The sequence below is a fragment of the Capsicum annuum genome, chromosome 3, assembly GCF_002878395.1.
Source record: "Capsicum annuum cultivar UCD-10X-F1 chromosome 3, UCD10Xv1.1, whole genome shotgun sequence".
In the NCBI taxonomy this organism is placed as follows: Eukaryota; Viridiplantae; Streptophyta; class Magnoliopsida; order Solanales; family Solanaceae; genus Capsicum; species Capsicum annuum.
Genome location: NC_061113.1, coordinates 35,342,726 through 35,364,858, shown reverse-complemented (window position 1 = coordinate 35,364,858; position 22,133 = coordinate 35,342,726). Strand labels below are relative to the sequence as shown.

The 22,133-nt window shown below is 34.5% G+C and overlaps 2 protein-coding genes across 8 annotated transcripts; both read left to right on the top strand.

The window, feature by feature from the left end:
• Positions 1-1,710: 1,710 nt before the first annotated feature.
• On the top strand, positions 1,711-2,407 carry LOC107866388 (histone H2A-beta, sperm-like). Its single transcript, XM_047409304.1, has one exon. The coding sequence runs from the start codon at positions 1,970-1,972 to the stop codon at positions 2,399-2,401; it is 432 nt and encodes a 143-aa protein (XP_047265260.1). The 5' UTR covers positions 1,711-1,969; the 3' UTR covers positions 2,402-2,407.
• A 9,825-nt stretch (positions 2,408-12,232) lies between these two features.
• LOC107863954 (protein tas) lies at positions 12,233-21,794 on the top strand. 7 transcript variants are annotated; one of them, XM_047409301.1, is made up of 13 exons: positions 12,233-12,458; positions 12,552-12,651; positions 12,927-12,956; positions 13,734-13,842; positions 17,383-17,471; positions 17,636-17,692; positions 17,847-17,955; positions 18,055-18,156; positions 18,256-18,335; positions 19,602-19,705; positions 19,789-19,853; positions 20,285-20,339; positions 21,605-21,794. In XM_047409301.1, the coding sequence occupies exons 1-13, from the start codon at positions 12,395-12,397 to the stop codon at positions 21,670-21,672; spliced, it is 1,032 nt and encodes a 343-aa protein (XP_047265257.1). In that variant the 5' UTR covers positions 12,233-12,394; the 3' UTR covers positions 21,673-21,794. The 7 variants fall into 7 exon arrangements, with proteins under 7 accessions (XP_047265257.1, XP_047265259.1, XP_047265255.1 ...); XM_047409299.1 differs by lacking the exon at positions 21,605-21,794 and adding an exon at positions 20,576-21,140 and having other exon boundaries at positions 12,237-12,458; XM_047409300.1 differs by lacking the exon at positions 21,605-21,794 and adding an exon at positions 20,576-21,140 and having other exon boundaries at positions 12,238-12,458; positions 18,271-18,335.
• The last annotated feature ends 339 nt before the right edge of the window (positions 21,795-22,133 follow it).

Sequence of the window (22,133 nt, the reverse complement as noted above, 5' to 3'; positions counted from 1 at the left end):
ACTTGTAGCAGAATAGGGATGTCAATGGTGTACTTGTTTTGCTCAATTGTGTCAGTCATGTGTTAGATGCTTGAGACTATTATGAACACTGCATCTTGAAGTGTATCTAAGCTACGAGTCCGTTTTGCAACTTGCTCCTCGGATTGAGCTTCAGACTCATCTTCATCTTCATTATTAGTAGGCATTTCAATATATACCAGTTCTTTGAAAATGGGCAATCTCTTTTTGTTGAATGTGTTGGGGCAGCTTTGATAGATTGGGTTGGGTAGTTTTAGTTGGGTCCAAACTTGATTATAAGATAATTAGATTTAAATTAATTTAATTTGCAACCAATAGAAAACTGATACATAATAAATAAAAATTTTAATTATGATTTAAAAATGTGTTGTTAGTTCTAAGTGTATATTTAAGCAATAAAGGTGGATGGAGGAGGTATTTTTGGCCCAATATGTAAATGAATGACATTTTTGAACCAATTCTAATACTCCAAGGATATCTCAGGTCCTTTTCCATTTTTTAAAATAAGCACTTTTGAGAAAACATAAGTACTATCGAAAAAAATAAGTTTGCCTAAACAGAATATAAATGTACTAGTATGCTAGCCAACCGATAAGATAACAACTGGTTCAGTATTAAAATAGAAATTAACGGATAGTTAGTCAATCGTGTATTAAGTAAATCTAAGAGATAATAAAATATTAAGCGATTATCGATATGTCCTCCATTTCTTCACTGACTAAGTTGTTTATATATACTGCGATTCATCCATTTTCAATCTTTTAGGCTGACTGAGTTTTGTTCGTACAATTTTTTTTAAAGGATATAACATAGGATCACATGAAAATTTTCTTCTAGACCTAAAACGTATGTAGAAACATCTTTTAATTATTTGGTCAATAAAAAAATCAAAATTTTGATATGATTAGAAAATTTTCAATGTTATATCAAATATTGTGAAGATGCAGTTGGGTTATTTCATTTTATTTTTTTTGTGGTTCTTTAGGTTATCAAAAATAGTTGTCTTTTAATCTAACAATTAATTTCGGGTTTAGTTTATGTTTCAGCCTTTTAGGGAGTCCAACTGTGCTTATGGTCAAAATCACGAAAGATGACTCGTTATTTTCTAAGCTAAGAAGTGAATCAAATAATAAAAGGGGTTAGTTCTTAGTTTACAAGAGATATTTTATATATCTAGGGTTAAAAATGTAATATGAAAAGTGTTAATAGGTTAACGATAAATCTGATAAGAAAATTGAGTAATTCATCTCCATACTGATTAGATAATGACTATAATATTTTAATCTGCTCACCAACCTTTAATATGATAACCTATTACTAATAAGCCAATAAGTTAATTTTGTACTTGAATTAATTACGATTTTGTTTTGAACGACACTAGGTTGAAGGTTAATTATGTGATTTCTATTATCTAGGTATACGTCAAAGCTTGATGATAAAAATATTAAATTTATCGGTTAATCAAGTATATCTCATATATATTCACTAAGAAAAGTTCAAAAGAAAACCTATTCATCCAAATGCAATTTAATCTTTACTTATAAATCACACAATTCTTTACACATGTTCGTCATTTTATAGTGATTCCTCATTAATGTATCATCTGTTCAAACATTACTCTCTCTGTTTATTTATAATTGTAATTTAGTTAACTTTTAAATTTAAATTAAATTATATAAACTTAATATTTTTACACTAAACTTTTAAATATTTAAACATAATAAGAAGGATGACTCGTTGTCGATCTAGTAAAACTAAACAGCCAATCAAATTTAAATGATAGAAAAGGAAAAAAAAAAAAAAAAGGATGCCACGTTGGCGATCCGTGTAGAACCTAAAGAAACCAATCAAATTTCTCATCTCCTCTCTATATAAAACCAACCGAAAAATTGTTCCGCCAAAGGAATTCAAATTCTTAAACAGAAACTCCTCTTCCTTTGAACCCATCAAGATGCCTTTAACAACAGCAGCCAAATCCGTTGGTGGTCGAGGAAAACCCCAAAAAGCTTCAAAATCCATTTCCAGATCACAAAAGGCAGGTCTCCAATTCCCTGTTAGTCGAATTGCTCGTTTTTTGAAGAAAGGTCATTATGCTCAGCGAGTTGGCTCTGGTTCACCCATTTATCTCTCTGCAGTTCTTGAGTATCTTGCTGCTGAGTTATTGGAACTTGCTAGGAATGCCGCGAGAGATAACAAGAAGTATATGATTGTTTCGAGGCATATACAACTTGCTGTGAGGAATGATGAGGAATTGAGCAAGTTGTTGAGATCTGCGACTATTGCTAATGGTGGAGTTTTTCCTAATATTCTGTTATTTTATGGTGTTTTCGGATACAAGAATCTATATTTAGGCATAACAATTTCAACATTAGTTCAAGTTTAAAACAAGAACACTATGAAGTACAGAAACATCCTTAACACAAGATCAAAATGATCTTTCTAAAAAGTATGTTTTATTTTTTTTTTCAGAAATTAAAATGAAACAGAAATATAAAGTCAAGTCCACCGACTTTACGGAGTGTCCTTAAGAAATAATTCTCATCATTGTATCCGAGGTTTTGGAATCTTCCTACTAGGATAAAATGACTTTCAATCCAAGTATAATGGTACCTCAAATACTTGGATTCGTCGAACTTACTCAACGATTTGATTGATCACAAAGAATGTTTTGAAAACAAAAAGAGTTTTTATTTCAAAATTTTTTTTATTCATTTCTAAACCTATGGATGAAAGCAAGTTTATATAGCCATCAGATGCCTCTTCTGAAAAGTGGAAATGATTCACTTAAAAGGTGTATCCTTTGGAAGAGTTATATCTATTCATTCGAAACATAATATGAATAAAATAATATGTCTTTTGCTCAAAGATTGTGTCCCTCCATTTTTCATTCACACCAATTAAACCCAACAATATCCCACATGAATGGGGAATGATTATTTTTTTGTAAAATTTTATGGACAAGTATGTGATCATCAAGTAAAGACTGATTGCATCTGGATAAGTGGGTTTCCCTTTGAACTTCCCGTAGTGAACATGCATCGGATACACTCGGTTAATCGGTAAATTTGATATCTTTGAACCGTCGAGCTTTAATGTACACCTAGACAACACATGTCACACAACCAGCCTTTTACTGTTTATGGTTCTCACGGTTTTGTTCTTTTCAGCCATGAACACATCTCAGATTCATGAGAGCTTAGAGAATAGGCCTTTACTAATATTATCTTTGAAGCGGCTTCCACTTCGCCCTCACATAGGTGATTTCTAAACTTTCAATCCCATAGATTAAACTATTTGGTCAAATCTGCCAAATTTAGATAATTATTAAAAGACTTCTTACCTTAAGTCTTATCCTTGTTTACTAAACATTGTCTATATTATGAGAATGGGTTGGTATTTTGACAATGTTGAATCTGTCAAACACAACTTTGTTTAATCTCCTTGAACCTAGATCTTGGATCTTCAATCTGCTAGGTAGAGTTACCGTCATGCTGACTTGTCCTAGGCCTTAAACCCATTTCCTTGGATGTCCTTTCCACTCCTTCTCTAGATAGACCTTTTTTAAGTGAATCCAACACATTATCCTTTGACTTAACATAGTCAACAGTGATAATTCCACTAGAGAAAAGTTCTCTAACGGTATTATGTCTCCGTCTTATATGGCGAGATTTACCGTTGTACTTCATGCTCCCTGCCCTACCTATTGCTGCTTGGCTATCATAGTGTATACATACTGATGCCACTGGTTTGGGCCAATAAGGAATATCTTCCAAGAAATTTTGGATCCATTTTGCTTCTTCACTGGCTTTATCCAATAGGATAAATTCAGATTCCATTGCAGAGCGAGCAATACAAGTCTGTTTGGATGATTTCCAATAGACCGCTCCTCCCGATAGTAAATACATATCCACTTGTGGATTTTATTTTGTTCGATTCGGTGATTCAATTTGCATCACTATATCCTTCAAGTACCGCAAGATATTTATTATAATGCAAGGCATAGTCTTGAGTGTATTTTAGATACCCCGAAACTCTTTTCATTGTCATCCAATGAGTTTTGTTGGGATTACTTGTGTACCGACTCAACTTACTAATAACGCATGTTATGTCTGATCGTGTACAATTCATTATATACATTAAACATCCTAATACTCTTGTGTACTCCAATTGTGAGTCACTTTCACCTTCATTCTTTCGAAGTGCAAATCTCACATCCAATGGAGTCTTGGCAATACCGAATTCCATATACTTGAATTTGTCAAGTACATTTTTGATACAATGAGAATGTGGCAATGCTAACCCTTGTAGAGTTCTATGAACTCTTATACCTAAGATCACATCCACAACTACAAGGTCTTTCATATCGAACTTGCTCTCGAGCATTCGTTTTGTTGCATTTATGTCAGAAATGTCTCTATTGATGATCTACATATAAACACACAATGAACTACACATTTATCGCATTCATTTATTTTGAACCCGTTTGACAACATGGTTTGGCCAAACTTCGTATGTCATTGTTTAGGTGTTTGATTTAGTCTATACAATAACTTAATAAGTTTACACACTTTATTCTTCTTTTCTGAAACCACAAAAACCTCAGGTTGTTCCATGTAAATTTCTTCCTCCAATTCTCCATTTAAGAATGCGGTTTTCACATCCATTTGATGGATTTCAAGACCATATACCGCAGCCAAGGTAATTAACATTCGAATCGATGTTATACTTGTTACTGGCGAGTATATATCAAAGTAATCAAGGACTTCTTTTTTCTTGAAGCCTTTTACTACAAGTCTTGCCTTGTATTTGTCAATAGTACCATCTGCTTTCATTTTTCTTTTGAAGATCTATTTAGAACCTAAAGATTTATTTCCTAGAATAAGATCAACCAGTTCCCATGTAGAGTTGCTTAAGATTGAATCAATCTCACTATTGACTGCCTCTTTCCAAAAGGATGAGTCTGAAGATGACATCGCTTTTTTAAATGTTTAAGGCTTATTTTCTAAGAGAAATGTTACAAAATCCGAACCAAACGAAGTTGGCGTTCTTTGACGTGTACTACGTCTTGGATTTTCTTCATCATGTACATTCTCACTTGGTTCATCACGAGGTCGTTTAGATCCTCCACTAGCTTGTTCATGTCTAGTTTTATACGGATAAATATTTTCAAAGAATTCAACATTATCTGATTCAATTACCGTATTTTCATTTATATCCGGATGTTTGAATTTATGAACCAAAAACCAACATGCTTTTCTACTTTTTGCATATCCTATGAATACGCAGTCCACAGTTTTAGGTCCTATTTTAACCCTTTTAGGCATAGAAACTTAGACCTTTGCTAGACACCCCCACACTTTGAAATATTTCAAGTTGGGTTTCCTTCCTTTCCATTTTCATAAGGAATTGATTGTGTCTTACTATGGGTAACTCTATTGAGTATACGATTGGTTGTAAGGATAGCCTCCCCCAAAAGTTTTGCGGTAAACTGGAACTTATAAGTAAGACATTCATCATATCCTTCAAAGTTTGATTTTTTCTTTTCGCAATTCCATTAGATTGAGGTGAATACGGAATCGTAGTTTGATGAACAATTCTATTCTCTACACATATTTCGGCGAAAGGAGATTCATATTCTCCGCCTCTATCACTTCTTATCACTTTTATCTTTTTCTCTAACTGATTTTCTACTTCAGTTTTGTATTGCCTAAACGCATCTATTGCTTCATCCTTAATATTTAGCAAGTAGACATAACAATATCTAGTGCAATCGTCAATAAAAGTTATGAATACTTTTTCCCACCACGTGATGGTGTTGACTTCATATCACAAATGTCAGTGTGTACTAAGTCTAAAGGATTGGAATTCCTTTCAACGAACTTATAAGGATGCTTTGCATACTTTGATTCCACACATGTTTGACACTTTGATTTATTGCACTCAAAGTTTGGGAAAACCTCTAAGTTAATCAGTTTTCCTAATGTTTTGTAATTAACATGGCCTAAACGTTCATGCCACAAATTATAAGACTCAAGAAGTAAGAAGAATTTAAACTTTTATTGATTTCAACATTCATTACATTCATCTTATAAAGGCTCTCGGTGAGATAGCCTTTTCCTACATACACTTCTCCTTTGCTAATTACAATTTTTCCAGAAATGGTTACACATTTGAATCCGTTCTTATCTAGAATTGAAACAGAAATCAAGTTCTACGTAACTCTGTAACTTACAAGACATTGTTAAGTGTTAAGACCTTTTCTGAAGTCATTTTCAAGCCTACTTTTCCTGTTCTTTCTACCTTAGCCGTAGCAGAGTTAGCCATGTAGATCATTTTTTCTACTTGAGCCAGAGCGAATGACGAAAACAACTCTTTGTTGGCACACACATGGCGAGTGACACCAGAATCCATCCACCATTCGCGAGGATTCCCTACCAAGTTGCATTCTGAGAACATAGCACACAGATCATCACATTCTTTGTTGGACTCAACCATATTAGCTTGGTTCTTTTTCTTGCATTTCTTAGGGGCACGACAATCCGTGGACTTATGGCCAATTTTGCCACAGTTGAAACACTTTTTCTTGAACTTATTCTTGGGTTTATTGCTTCCTTGTTAAACTTTCTTCTTTTTCTTAGAATTATTTGGGTCATCTTCTATAATATGTGCTCCATTAATTGTAGAATTCCCTTTTGACCTTCTCTCGACAGCCTTATTAACCTCTTCAATACGCAGTCGAACAATAAGATCTTCGATAGTCATCTCCTTGCATTTGTGCTTCAAGTAGTTTTTGAAGTCTTTTCACATAGGTGGTAGCTTCTCAATGATCGCTGCTACTTGAAATGTATCATTCACAATCAAACCTAAAAAACAGTTTATGTGAGTACTAAGAACATTTTCAATTTGTTCAACTAAGGTATTTTTCAAAGATATACCTTCTGCTAAGAGATCATGGATGATTACTTGCAATTCCTGAACTTGAGAGACAACCGATTTGTTATCTATCATTTTAAAGTCTAGAAACCTTGCAACAGAGAATTTCTTAATTCTCGCATCCTCTGTCTTATATTTTCATTCTAGTGCCCCCCACAATTCTTTCGATGTCTTAGTTCCACTGTAAACATTGTAGAGGTCGTCTTGGAGATCACTCAAGATATAATTCCTGCAAAGGAAGTCTGAGTGCTTCCAATCCTCTACAATATTGAAATGCTCTTTGTCCGAGGTTCCCTCGAGCACTTCAGGAGCATCCTCACTAGTGAACCTTTAAAGACATAGAATGGTGAGGTAAAAGAACATCTTTTACTGTCATCACTTAAAGTCAATGCCCATAAATTTTTTAGGCTTCTCCGCAGGTGCCATTGGTTGCGGAGCATTTGCTTGACTTGTTGAGGCAATACTAGTTTCCCCCACAGTCGTAGCTGCATCTTGCATTTGACTTTCGTTAGTCATTTTTCCTGTCACCACAAGACAATAAAATTTAGTATTTTCAGAATACTACTTATAACGTTAAGCAACTTTTAACTCTTCTTCTTGTTTCTAGTTAACGATGAAGTTTTTATGACTTTCAATCGTCAACCGAGTGATCTTTAACTTGTGATGAAGATTTTATATCTTCGAATCACCAGTTAAGTTCAAATGAAGTAGAAAGCTTAAAGCTTTAATCTCCAAAAACAAGTAATACAAATTCTAAAAAAAAAAGTCTTTGAAAATTTCACCAAACAAACAAATTTTTTTTTTTTTACCATTTTCCAAAGTTATTTCCTTAAGATTGTAGTTTTATGGTGTTTTCGGGTACAAGAATCTTTATTTAGACACAACAACTTCAAAACTAATTCAAGTTTAAAACAAGAACACTATGAAGTACAAAAACACCCTCAAAATAAGATCAAAGTGATCTTTCTAAGAAGTGTGTTTTATTTTTTTTACAGAAAGTAAGATGAAACAGAAATATAAAGTCAAGTCCCCCGACTTCACGGAGTGTCCTTAAGGAATAATTCCCTTCACTGTACCCGAGGTTTTGAAATCTTCCTCCCAGGATAAAATGACTTTCAATCTAACTATAGTGGTACCTCAAATAATTGAATTCGTCGAACTCACTCAATGATTTGATTGATCACAAAGAATGTTTTGAAGACAAGAAGAGTTGTTATTTCAGAAAATTTTTCATTCATTTCTAAACCTGTGGATGAAAGTAAGTTTATATAGTCATTAGATGCCTCTTCTGAAAGGTGGCAATGGTTCACTTAAAAGGTGTATCTTTGGAATAGTCATGTCTGTTCATTTGAAACATTGTGTCTTTTTCTGAACAGACACAATTATCTGAACAGTTAAACCCAACATATTCATCAGAATTTGCTTCCCAAAAATGTTGTTAAAGGGAAAGGTGAAAGAGGCTCTGTTTCGCAGGAATTTTAGATGTCTACGTGTTGAATTAGGAGAAATGGGTTGTGGATTTTGATTTTAGGGCTAATTAGTTGGGATTTGTTGAAAGTGTTTTATGTTATTAATGGCAATTTGTTTTCTTATTTGCTTCTGGTGACGTATGTAGATTTTAACGGAGATGGATTAATAGATTTGTTATAATTGCTAGAAGAATTGATTTTATGTATCTTTTGATTCTGATTTTTTGTCATATCCTTTATCATAATTACCGGCAAAGCAATCTTGAAGAATTTGCGAATCAAAACGGTCTCTCACAACGCAATGAAAATTGAAATAGACTTGAATAAGATTTTTTTTACTTACTGGCGTTTTATTTGTTTCAAGGGCAAACTCTTTGGCCTGTCATCACCAAATATATCTTCAATTGTTTTTGGCCAAATAAGAATTGTGATAGTCAATCTATAATGGAGTACTATAAAATTTTAGCATAGGCAGAATAACAAATTAGAAAGATAACATGCTAAATACAAAAGGATTGACTGTCATTTCTCAAATGAATAGTAAATTAGATAGGATCAGCAAGCAACATGACATAATTTAACATATTTTCAACGGTTTAAAGCAAACAAATGAAAGGAAATACTTTAAGAATACCAAATATTTTGTTGTTCTAGATTTTAGTACTTGTAGAATAAAAGAGAAAAGGGCATAAATGATCCCTTATCTATAGAAGTAGGTCTAAAATAGTCCCTCAAATATAAACTTATCAGTTTCAGTCCTTTAACTATCTAAAAACTTATCAAGCTTGACCGTTGTATATTTTTATACAAACAATCGGCGTTTATACTAACGGAAATTTACACCTTCATTAGATTTTCTCCATCACTAGTTCCTCCATTGTTTCTCTCTCTTCGACACCTTTTCCGTGAATTACTTTTGTCAAAAAATTGCTTAAAACTAAAAAAAGACAACTTGGACACCGTAATCAATCTATCGACTTAACTCGATTTGGTGAAGTATGGTATCCACTTTCAAGCTGAGAAGGTGAATAGTACTATTGTTAATTGATTGATTGTGTGTTTTAGTTTTATTAGTCATTTCTTGTTATTACATTATCTCAGTATTATGAACACTTTTTAATATAAATACTAGTTCTAAGGGTGGCAATGGGGTCGGGTGGTGCGGGTGGGGTGCAGATTTTTTTCTAAATCCGCAAGTTTAAAAACCACACCACATCACCTTTAAACCTGCATAAACCCGCCCCGCACTCATACCCGTGCATACCTGTGCCACACCGCCCCATATTTTTATATTTTTATTTTTTAAAAAATTACTAGCTCCATTGAAAACCACAATATTTTCAAGTTCTTGATATAGATAAAGAGAAAATGGCCAAAAGCACCCCCAACCTTTACTCCAAATCCCAACTACACACCTATACTTTGCGGGAGTCCTATGACCCCCCTGAACTACTTAAAAATGGAATATATACCTCCCTAAATGCTGAGGTGGCACGAAAGGTGTAGTACACTCTCAAAGAGAGAGTGAAGACGTTTTAACCTCTTAATTTTCTAATTTTTAATTTTAATTTATTTTTTCAATTGTGTATTGTTTCACTTCTCTCTTCTTTCTCTCCTCTTCAACAAAACACCATGGATGCTTCTCTCTTCTTTCTTTCTTTCTTCTCTTCAACAAAACACCAAGACTGCTCCACACATACACACCAAATTCTGCAATTCCATAAAAAATAACTCAATTAACTATTATTTCAACACACACTCACCAAATGGGTCACCTTTAATTCCATCAAAATAGCAAAATAATAATTACGTCGACATTCATGGATGCTTCTTTCTCTTCTCTCTTCTTTCTTTCTTTCTTTCTTTCTTTCTTTCTTTCTTTCTTATCTTCAACAAAATACCATGATTGCTCCACACACACACACCAAATTCTGCAATTCCATAAAAATAACTCAATTAACTATTATTTCAACACACACACACCAAAGGGGTCGCCTTTAATTCCATCAAAATAGCAAAATTAACAATTACATCGACAGTCCACCATTCTACTTGCAATGCAGCAACAACAGAGCTTTGTACCAGCCATTGGAGTTTTTTTTTATGTCAACAAGCACCAAACTTTTTCAACAAAATCTGATAATTGTCTCAAAATTTTCAATAAAATCCCTACTACAATTTGATGGGAGCGGCAAAAACAACAAAATGTGAATATAAAGGGGCAACAAACAGTAAAATCAAAGTTTTCATCCTCGTCAACATGACTCAATAAAAGAAACTAAGAATCTTTCCACAAATATTTTTACTCCTAGCCTCTTCATGGTCCATGATACCAGCTGAGGTAGTCAACACAATGTACCCAAACTGTCGGAATATACATACGAGCCATTGAAATGTTTATTTTATGCTCTTGTGGAGTTTAAAATTATTTGATCTGAAGATCGATAGAAATGAAATTGAGTTAAAGAAAAAAATGGAACAAAATGGGGAATGAGAGAGAGAAATTTTGTTAAGGAGAAATAATATACAAAGCGAAAAGTAAAATAATTAATTTTTTAGATTATTTTTTTTAAAAATGATGTGGCAATGACGTGGCAGCGCGTGCAGGTCACTACTTGAAATAAAATCTGGGTATGAGCTTTTAGACGGGTATATATTCCATTTTAAAAATGTTCAGGGGGGGTAGTTGAGATTTGGGATAAAGGTTGGGGGGGCTTTTGACCATTTTCTCTATAGATAAATTAAATAAGTTATGCACGACAAAGTGATTTAGTAAGCAAAAACCTTTAAACTTTTATTTGATATTTTGAGTTATAAAATTATTTTACTTATTTGAAAAGAAAAAGTTATGAAATTATTTATTTATAGTGTTATGTATGTCGTTTTAAGTATGATAAAATTTGAAGTAAAGAATACATATAATTTTATGTAGATTCATGAGAATAATACTAAATTTTAATTTTTTTTAATTTAAATTCGCATATACCCGCAACCCGCCCCGCCCCGCACTACTTAAAAAAAACTTGCTTCAACCCGCTCCACATCCATATAACGTAAAATACGCACTGTTCCTCATAGTCTAAAATATGCACCACACCCGCACCGCCCCATTGCCATTCCTAACTAGTTCTGTGGCTGAAAAAGTTTGAAGGATGAACTAGATTTCAATGCAAAAGTTAACGAGGTTATCCATCAAGTAGTTTCATGTTGGATAAACAACCTTCTAGTCTCGTAAAAAAATATTTTGATGTTTTTTGGTTGCAGTTTGGTACTATTTTTTGTGCAATTTATTGACCTTTTTAATGTATTTTTTTTGTGCAGTTTGGTGACTTTTTGAGTATGTTAGTGCTGTAATTTGGTCAAATTTGATGCAAACTGCTGTATTTTATACTTTTAAGTTATTTTTTAACGGGAGAAATTTGAGGATAAGATGTCCAAGAGAGAAATAATTGAAAATTTAGTGATAGATAAAATACAATGGAGGTATATAAATTTCCGTTAGTATAAAGGATAATTATTTGTATAAGAATATACAAGAATATATAAAGATCAAACTTGATAAATGTTTAGATAGTTAAAGGATTAAAATTAATAAATGTATATTTAAGGAATTATATTATACTTACTCCTATAGATAAGGGACCTTTTATGTTCTTTTCTCTAGAATAAAATGAGAATCCATTCTTGAGCGAGTACATGCTAAATTAAACGCAATCCCAAATAGGAAAATTCCAAATGTATTTAAACGTTTATATAAGTAAAGATGCCTACCTTTAAATCGGACGGGATCTAGCTCAAATGGTAGAGCACTCGCTTTGCATGCGAGAGGTACAGGGTTCGGTCCCCTGCACCTCCATCTTTTTTCCCCCTTTGCAGTTTTCTTATTTTTCCTTATCCCGAACTCGTCTTTTTTTCTCCAACTCTCCCTCGCATTATTTTGCAAATTGCATGAGTACATTCCATTTCACTTATCAATGGCGTTTGCACTTCCTTTCTTCAACCTTGCTCCAGATTTGACCGTCTCCAAACTCTGCCTAGGTTTAACTTTTCGTTTCATTCGCATCTTTATTTTGCAAGTCCCAGAAAAATTCTGCCTCTTTATCGCCCTTGAGCTTTTTATCACTCTATCAGGAACCATGACTTTTGGTGAGCAAAACACGTCAGCGGAATCATTTAAACTCCTCGACAAAGCATTCAACTCCGGAGTTAACTTCTTCGATTCTGCTGAAATGTTAGTCCTCAATCCTTACCTCCTCGCTCAATTTTATGCTAAGAAATTGCTAGTATTTAACGGGGCGTCTGGCCATGAATATTTTGTGTGTATTTGAATGAAGTAATTTTGTTTTCAACGTGAAAAATGATATTTGAAATTTGGAGTTGTGTTGGCCATGCATACAAATTGGAGTTGATTTTCAATTTTTGTGAGTCATTTGGAGTGTAACAAGTGTTAACAGCGTTTTGGTGTTTTTCAAATTTTTGAGTTGAATTCCGGAATTTTATGGACAGGTGTGTTCGGGAGTTCAACTGTGAAAAAAAGTAAGAAAATTTCATGACCAAATGCCTCTTAATTACTCCTCTTTTCGATTATGCTAAAATATTAGTCGTCAGTTCGTCAACCTCCCTCCTAATGTTATGCTTAAAATGCGCTGGCATCTAATTTACTCCTCTTATGTGTTTCAGTGAGACTGTGGGCGTAGTTTAGTAGGTAATGGAGTGTTATCTTGCTTTTCGATTGTTTTAGACGTGGTGTCTGTCATAGTATTAGCCTTATTCTCGTAGTGTGTTGCATTTGATATTTATCATTATCTGTTGTTTATGGTGTTTCGGTTATTGTACTATTTTGCTCTTGTTATTGTCTCCTTATTTGTTGCTATGTTTTCTTCACCGCCGGTTCTCTTTTCATATCTACTTTGATTTGAATTACTCAAGCCGAGGGTCCTCCAAAAACAGTCTCTTTATCTCCATAAGATAGGGTAAGATCTATGTACACTCTATACTTCTCCCACTTTATGGGATTTCACTGGCTATTTTATTGTCACCATTGTTCTGTAAGTTTCACAAAGCGCAACCTATTTTTAGATGGAACAACGAATTAGGATTACTTAACTAGACTAACTATAATTCTGAAGCGGATTGGGTGCAGAAGATTTATATAACTCTTAACTAATTTAGGATTGAAACTCCTTTTTTATTACACGTGCCTCCCAGGAGTGTGGTAGAATTAGGATTGAAGTTTTATTGATTGATAGAATATGTTGATATTAAATTCCAGTTGTTCATATATCCTTTTTAAAAAGAATGTGCAAAAACCAGGTATCCAGTACCCCAGCGTGCAGAAACTCATGGAAGAAGTGAGGAGTATTTTGGACGTTGGATTAGAGAAAGAAAAGTCCCTCGCGATAATGTTGTTTTGGCCACAAAAGTAAGGTCCTTTATTCTTTAGCACTTCAGCATTTCTTCCTAAAGATTAAAATATTGCATGAAAGATATGCAACTGTGTTAATATTTCTGAATATTGAATTTGGTTTAAGCTTCAGCATGTTTGAATGTGTTGTGTATGATGTGTAGGACCAGTTAGGAGAACTATGCTAAAAAGGCTAGATCTTGGAACCTGGAATTAATCTCATTGTCCATTGTGTAAGGCTTTGATGCCAAATTGTTACGATCTTTGGCGAAGGATCGAGGCACAGGACGATGAACAGAAAAGTCCGACTCAATTGATGTCGACTTTCCCTTGCCTTTGTTTGAATTCCGAGATCGACCTATTTTGTAGATAAATTCAGCTCGTCAAAGGGAGGCTGAAACCTTAGAGTTCAATAGATGAGAGAACTCCGTTCTCTTCAGCTCGTTAAAGGGAGGCTGAAACCTTAGAGTTCAATGGAAGGGAAAACTTCAATCTCCTGTTTTTGACTGAAACTATTCATACGTATTATTCCCCACGCCTCCCTTTAAATAGGTGTCTTATTACATCAATAGAAAGCCTAATCCTTATGAAACTAGGAAACATAAAACCCTAAGCATAATCCTTATGAAACTAGAAAACATAAAATCCTATTCTAAAATAATAAATAAAGCTACTTAAATATAAACATATAACAAATAAACTACATAAACTATAAATAAATAATAACCATATTCCACGCATCCATAACATTACTCCCCTCACGTTGAAAGAGCTTGTCCTCAAGCTCGAATTTCAGTGCAGTCATCTAGAACTTCTTAAATAGTGTCAACTGAATCATCCAATTCCAGCCAGAAAAGTTGTTTGCATTGGTGAGTTGCTGAATATAGTTCGTCACAATTATAGCATAACCCCTTAACTCTTCTCTCTGCTATTTCTGCACGAGTTAATCGCTTGACAAAAGGGGTTTGATTGTTGGTTTGGGTATTAGCTGAGGTAAATGAGGCAACTAAATGTCTAGTTTGTTGTGCTTCCCAAACTTGTCCGAGACTGTTGACATGTCTTTTCACCAAAATTACTTAACTTCTGCAGTTGGTGTTTTTGTTCTAAAGCCCTGGATACACTCATGGCCATCGATAAGTCAGGTGGTTTGAGCAACTGCACATCCAGTCTAATTGAATCATCCAACCCTGCCATAAATAGTCCCGCATGCAAGTGTTCTGGAATAAGCTCACCAGCCCTAGCCAGCTTCTCTTGAAACTGACATTGATAAATTTCAACTGTACTAGTTTGCCGAAGCGTGACTAATTCGCCCACTGGGTTGCTACTTGATACCAAACTACAAGGACAACATGAAACACACTTCAAAATCAGTCCACAAGATCAAAGATCCGAGGACCCTTTTGAGGACCACATTCGGATTCAACAAACAACAACAAGAACACAATGTATTGATGTGTTTATCACCTAAAAACAACTAACAACAAACTATGTTAACAACAAGATGAAGAACAACAACAATGGAACAAGAACAACAAGTCACGAATTTGAATTACAAGAACACAAACAAGCGATTACAACATAAACAAAATGGATAGATAGTTAGACCTTGGTTGGTATAATCTTAAGAATCCAAGAATATGGTAATCTTGGACCCTTAACACTACACACAACGGTTAACCTAACTCCTACTTTGACACAAGAGGAACTTTACCTCCTCTAAACACCAACGTCTCAAGCCAACATTGCAACACAGGTGATATCCACACTTGTTGCCCTCATTTCGGTGTGGTGGCTATTCCAAGCCCTACAACTAAAGGTGTTTCATGTTTCAAGTCTTACATCAATGAACAACTAATGAGAAAAAGACCTAAAATGTTCTATTTATATTCTATTACAAGACAAGGCAAAATGACAACAATGCCCTTAAAGGGTGGGGTGGCCATGGAGTGCATTTGGACCCAATGAAGTGACCAAAATACCCTTAATGAAGATGACCAAATCATGACCCATTAAGTGTTGTCCAAAACCGTGAGTCCTCAAGTCTTCGATGCTCCAAGCAATCTTCCACACACGGCCTTGCTTGTGCTCAAAACGGGTCTTCCTTGCATATTCTTGTGCCTCGGGGTGACCAAATCTTGAGCCTTTAAATGATGACCTCCAATCATGTCTTCAAAAATTAAGGTGGCCATTTGACTTGTATCACTACTTTCAGGAGGTCCAAATCGTTGGAAATAACGTTTCTGAAATTCGTCCCAACTCATTCGGCCCTTTGCTCGTTTATGTTGATAGTACCATAATTGTGCTTCTCCCAACATGTGAACCGCTTCCGTTGTATGTTGATATTCAAAAAATTGTTCACAACGATGTGCCCAAATTAATGGGTCATCTATGCCTTCATAAGTAGAAAAATCCATCTTTGCATACCTTGGTACTGTCGAATGTGAATAACCTTTTCATAGATGATTTTGGTCGGATAGTTGAATAGGCGCTGTCGCAACAATTGTTGATTTGCCAGGTGTTAGGGCACTACTCGACTTAGTTCCCTGCGTTGTTGATTTTGTGGAGGCAATTCCCATGCTAGAAAATTGTTCTTGGATGGCTTGGACAATTTTTTCATCGAGGCGTTGTTCCATCGTTGCAAATTTAGAATCCATTAGGGTTTCTAAAGTTGAGCGTTCTTCTTGGAACCTGGAATTAATCTCATCGTCCATTGTGTTAGGCTCTGATACCAAATCGTTACGATCTTTGGCGAAGGATCGAGTCACAGGACAATGAACAGAAAAGTCCGACTCAATTGATGTCGACTTTCCCTTGCCTTTGTTTGAATTCCAAGATTGACCTATTTTGTGGATAAATTCAGCTCGTCAAAGGGAGACTGAAACCTTAGAGTTCAATAGAAGAGAGAACTTCAATTTCTTCAGCTTGTTAAAGGGAGGTTGAAACCTTAGAGTTCAATGAAAGAAGATTTCAATGGAAGAGAGAATTTCAATCTCTTGTTTTTGACTAAAACTATTCATACGTATTATTCCCCACACCTCCCTTTAAACAGGTGTCTTATTACATCAATAGAAAGCTTAATCCTTATGAAACTAGGTTACATAAAACCCTAAGCATAATCCTTATGAAACTAGGGAGCATAAATTCCTATTCTAAAATAATAAATCAAGCTACTTAAATATAAATATATAACAAATAAACTACCTAAAATATAAATAAATAATAACCATATTCCTCGCATCCATAACAATTTTCCAAAATATGTTTGACATTTATGGTACTAAAATGTGCAAATGAGTTGATTATGCAAGCTATTAGCAGTTATTTCCGTTGCCTGTCCGTCTATGAGACGCGATTGAGTATTTGGTTTCCATTTGAAACCAATAGCATTTTGAGACGTATCCATGCTTTTCTGGAGTCATAAGGAGTATTCTATTATTATTTTCTTTCTGACATGAAGTTATTAGTATATTCCCTTTTCTTCGTTTTTCATGTTTGGAGCTGGGATCTTATTCCAACTGCACTAGCATTTTGATATGTTCCACAACTATGTTGCTATAGGTCAGTGGACCATCTGGACAAATGTCTTGGATTCGAAATGGACCAGAAAGCTTGGATGCTCAGAACATAACTGAAGCTATTGACAATAGGTTTGAGTGAATTCTTGTTTTTGGTTTTATTATCTTTTCATTGTCCATTTAATTTCTGTTTAACTGCATCAGACACTAAAGCTTGCTTGTGAAGATGGTCTCTATCTGCTATGATTTTTATTTTTGTACTGCTTCTGATGAGGTACCTTGTTGAATTGCTGCAGCCTGTTGCGTATAAAGACAGACTACATTGACTTGTATCAAATTCACTGGCCTGATCGGTTTGTAGATAAATCCTACATTTTGTGGCATTGTTTTCTCACAGATGTAAACACTCAAAAGAGATTCTTTATCGAAATTTAAACAGATATCTTAAGACGTTTGCTTCTTTAACTGTCAACATTAATTCTGACACCATTTAAAACTTTCTGGCAGCTATGTTCCTATGTTTGGAGAAACTGACTATGATCCCCTGCGACATTATACGCCAGTAAGTTTTGAGGAACAACTTGATGCTCTAGAAAGAGCTGTTGATGCTGGTAAGGTCAGTCATGACAGCAAAGATGTTAACTTCACTCATTACTTTTGCTTATGATAAATTTGATCTCTATTTTCTATTGGTTGTTTGAATTATTCTGTTTAGATCAGATACATTGGCCTTAGCAATGAAACACCATATGGCATTATGAAGTTCCAACAAGTTGCCAAAAGTAAAGCAGGGAATCTTCAAATAGTGTCTGTTCAGGTTTTTCTTGGCTCAAACCTATTTTAATGTAGAGATATTTTTGTCTTTGCCTCCTTCAAATATTGCTTCTTCACTAATATAAGATAACACTTGATTGAGCTTCTTTCATTTCAGAATGCATACAACTTGTTATGTCGAAATTTTGATTTAGCTATGGCTGAATGCTGTCACAATGAGAGGTAATCCTTGGATTGTGTGGAAAACTTTGGGATAGGCCTTCTATATGGGTATGCGGTATTGCTTTGTGTACTATAACATCCATTTGTGCAAATGATTCACATAGGAGTGGGACTAAGTCCAGTCTTGATTGCTTTCTAGAAACACATAATATAATAGACAGATATAATGGGGGTGACACAGATGTTATGGGATGGGCAATGCCTGAACACAATGGATGGGTTGATGCGTAGCTGGGCATTTAGGAGAAGAAGATGATAAAATAGAGCATGGATGTAGCCGCACTAGAAAGGAACAGAAGAATGATGTAATATAGTTTTGAATAGATCAGGACATCTCTTTTGTCCTTGATTTGTTTTGCTGCATCCACAAGATCCGTCTTTGAGACGATTGAGCGTCTTTGTAGAGAACCATATTTTTTTGTGTATTTTCTCTACCTTTGATATACTGCTTGCTTATGTGGTTCTTACCCAAAACATCAATTAAGTATTACCTTATCAGTAAAAATTATGCTAGTCAAATTTGTGCAGGCTTCTATACACTCTTTCACATGTAGGATGCATGCTGAACAGGGTGCATTGGGAACCTTCTAGTATTTTTTCTTTGCAAATCATGGACAACTCTAATAAAAGGATATTGGTCATAAGTTTGCTAAAAGGAATGTGTCAGAAAAGCACAATGATAATCTGTTGATCCCAAAAATCTATTTTTAACAATCAGGCTGTTCAATAATCATTTAGTAACTCCTGTATTATGCTTCAACTGTGTTAGCACTGTTTAACATCCTCTATTGCTACAGTAAAAGCTTTCTATTTTTAGTGATACTGGCATGTCATTGCGTCTGGTTGTTTTTCCTGCAAAGGCAACATTAGTTTGAACTGTATGATTACTGTCTTCGCGCTCACTTGACTTGTTTTAGTTACCTTGACCATGATTCTTTTGCTCCTTTTCATCTTTGTTTGATCTTAGCATATCTATAGAGATTTTCGTGTTCCCTTTTCTGAGAATCAGTTTAAGAAGAAAAAAAAACATGTTTTTAGGATTTTAACCTATCGGTCTTTTGTGGGAATAACAAAAGGGTAATTGCTAATAAAATCTCTCTTCAGTCTGTCTGTTTTCTGCGAAAACAACCTGTCTGTTGTCAAATTTAATGGGAAAAAAGCTGTTGTGAATTTACTGACAAAGATGAGGTTTACTGTTAAGTTGAAATATTTGTGGAATTGACTGCTGGTAATGACCTGTTTACTTTCCTCTTTCTGAATGTCTAGGATAAGCTTGTTAGCCTACAGCCCTCTGGCCATGGGCATACTTTCTGGAAAGTACTTTGCTGAAGATGGAGGTCCATCTAATGCTCGTTTAAATCTGTTTAAAGGTCAGATTGGTTGCCAGTTTCATTTGAATAGTCAAGTAATGTCTGTAGATTTTCTCTCTATACTAATCTCTAACTTTTGGTAGGGAGATATAAGGAAGGGGAGTCCAGATACGACCTGTCAAAATCCAATGTTTTAGGTGCTGCCAAAGTAAGGAAATTCTTCTTTCTAAAGCTATCTATTCATTTTGCAAAACTCAGTTATATAGAGGTTTAGGAAATAAACAACTTTTTTGGCGGAGAATGATCACTGCTTGTTTATACAAAATGATGCAATACTTAATATGTGGTGTGTGCATATGATGCAATATCTTTTTGTTCATTTTCTGCTTGACATTAAAACTCAAACTTCTATTCCTTCAGGAAAAAAGGGACACTCTTCTGCAGTGAATAATTTTTCTCATGGGTGTGATACAGTTTCTTTCAGAATTTTAAGTTAAATACCTTTTCTCTTTCAGACAACAAATATGTCCTCTAATATCTGTTCCTGTGATTTGCTATTTTCTTCACTAAATTATTTTGTTTCTTATTACATACAATTGCCTTTTACTTTTGTGATCATGAATTTCATTCATTTTGCAGTCATACATAGATATTGCAGACAGATATGACATTCATCCAGTTTCTCTTGCAATTGGTATGACCAATCTTCTTCCGAATTCCTATTCTAGTTCCTATCCGCTATTGATCATAGATCAGCATTTTTAGGTATTTCCTAATGGACTAGAACTGAAACATTATGCATGATAGTCATTTTTGAGTCTGTGACATGCTAGCTCAGTCACTTGTGTTTAATTTCAGATTTTGACGTTTTATTTGGTCACGAAAACATATACTACTATAGTTCTTTTGACTTTTGAGTTGTTTGGCCAGCCTTCATTATGAGACACCCTCTTGTGGCTAGTGTGGTCTTTGGAGCCTCGAAAGTTTGGCAGCTTGAAGAGGTTCTTGATGCGTGTAAGGTCAATCTCAGTCATGAGATAATTACAGAGATTAACACGGTGCACTTGAGGTTCCCAAGCCCTTGTCCATAATAATCAATATCCCTGCTCGTAAAGAGGCAAGTATAAATGGACTGCTGGTTCAGATTGTCGGGCTGACTAGGTCTAGTTGGGTCATTTCACTCTCACAACTAGCGTCCAAGAACTAAAAGTCACTTGACTTTAAGGAAAGGAGCCACCTTTCTCTTTCTTTCTTCTTCCGGTCAGGACACGTGGGTTCGTTCATTTTGTCCTCCTATCTATGCAACTCTCTGTTTTTGTACGTGATCATGTTTGACGAAAGGAAGTTGTGATTTCTGGCTAGAACATTAGGACTTGATCATTAATCTACGGTCCAACATTCAGGATCCTTTCCACTTACAATTGAAGCATTGCAGTTCTAAAATTATGGATTAATAATATAATATTTGTTGATATATTAGTGATTTTCACCTGAATTCCGTGTCAAAATTGATGGATTCAATTGAATTGAACCTATCAAACGTGTGATCCATTCGTCGCTGTCAGCCGTGATTATCTACACTACAATAATGTGTGAAAACGACAATTACATTTTTGACAGAGTGATTTGGTGCACCGTAGCTATCATGAAAATACAAAAAAGTGATTAGAATCCTGGACCGGGAGTATAAAAGTAGATTTGGGACCTTAATTTCAAGTTTTTGATTTGAAATCAACTTTTATTAATGAAATTTGCACAAAAATTTCAATTTCAAATCTCAAATTTTCCTGAAAAAGGAATTTTAAACTTCAAATTGTGATTTCAATTTTTTTAACCCATGGGAAACCCACAAGGCCACAACCTCTGCTCTTTCGATGAGTACTTGTGATGAGCACTTTGTGGTAACCTTCTCATTGTGCAATAACTGACAAATCACACATGAAATGTATGTTGTACTAGGCGTGTCTCATGCAACGAGCTTATGGCTGAGTGATAGGAGGCTGGATTTGATTCCAGGTCTCCAATAAGTTCATATTTGTAAAACAAAAAAGAAATTGTCATTTAGATTTTGTAAAACAATAGTATCGGCATTACTAGATAGTTTGTACCATGTGGAAGGATTATATTGAAGAATAACTAGTTACTGCTATTGTTGATATCTTTGTAAATTTTTGTGTATTCGAAAACTTGTAATAATATGTAACCACAAACATTAATTTGTTAAAGAAACATGAAGATATACGAAAACTTGTAATGATATGTAACCACAAACATTTATTTGTTAAAGAAACATGAACATTTATTAACAAATGCAACGTCTTGTAATGATATGTAACCACAAACATTTATTTGTTAAAGAAACATGAACATTTATTAACAAATGCAACGTCTTAGTATGCGCCAATATGTTTATGAGTTATAATTTGCTCATCTAATAAGATTATAGAAGAGTTAAAAAAGTTTGATAATTTCCACAAATTGTGGAATT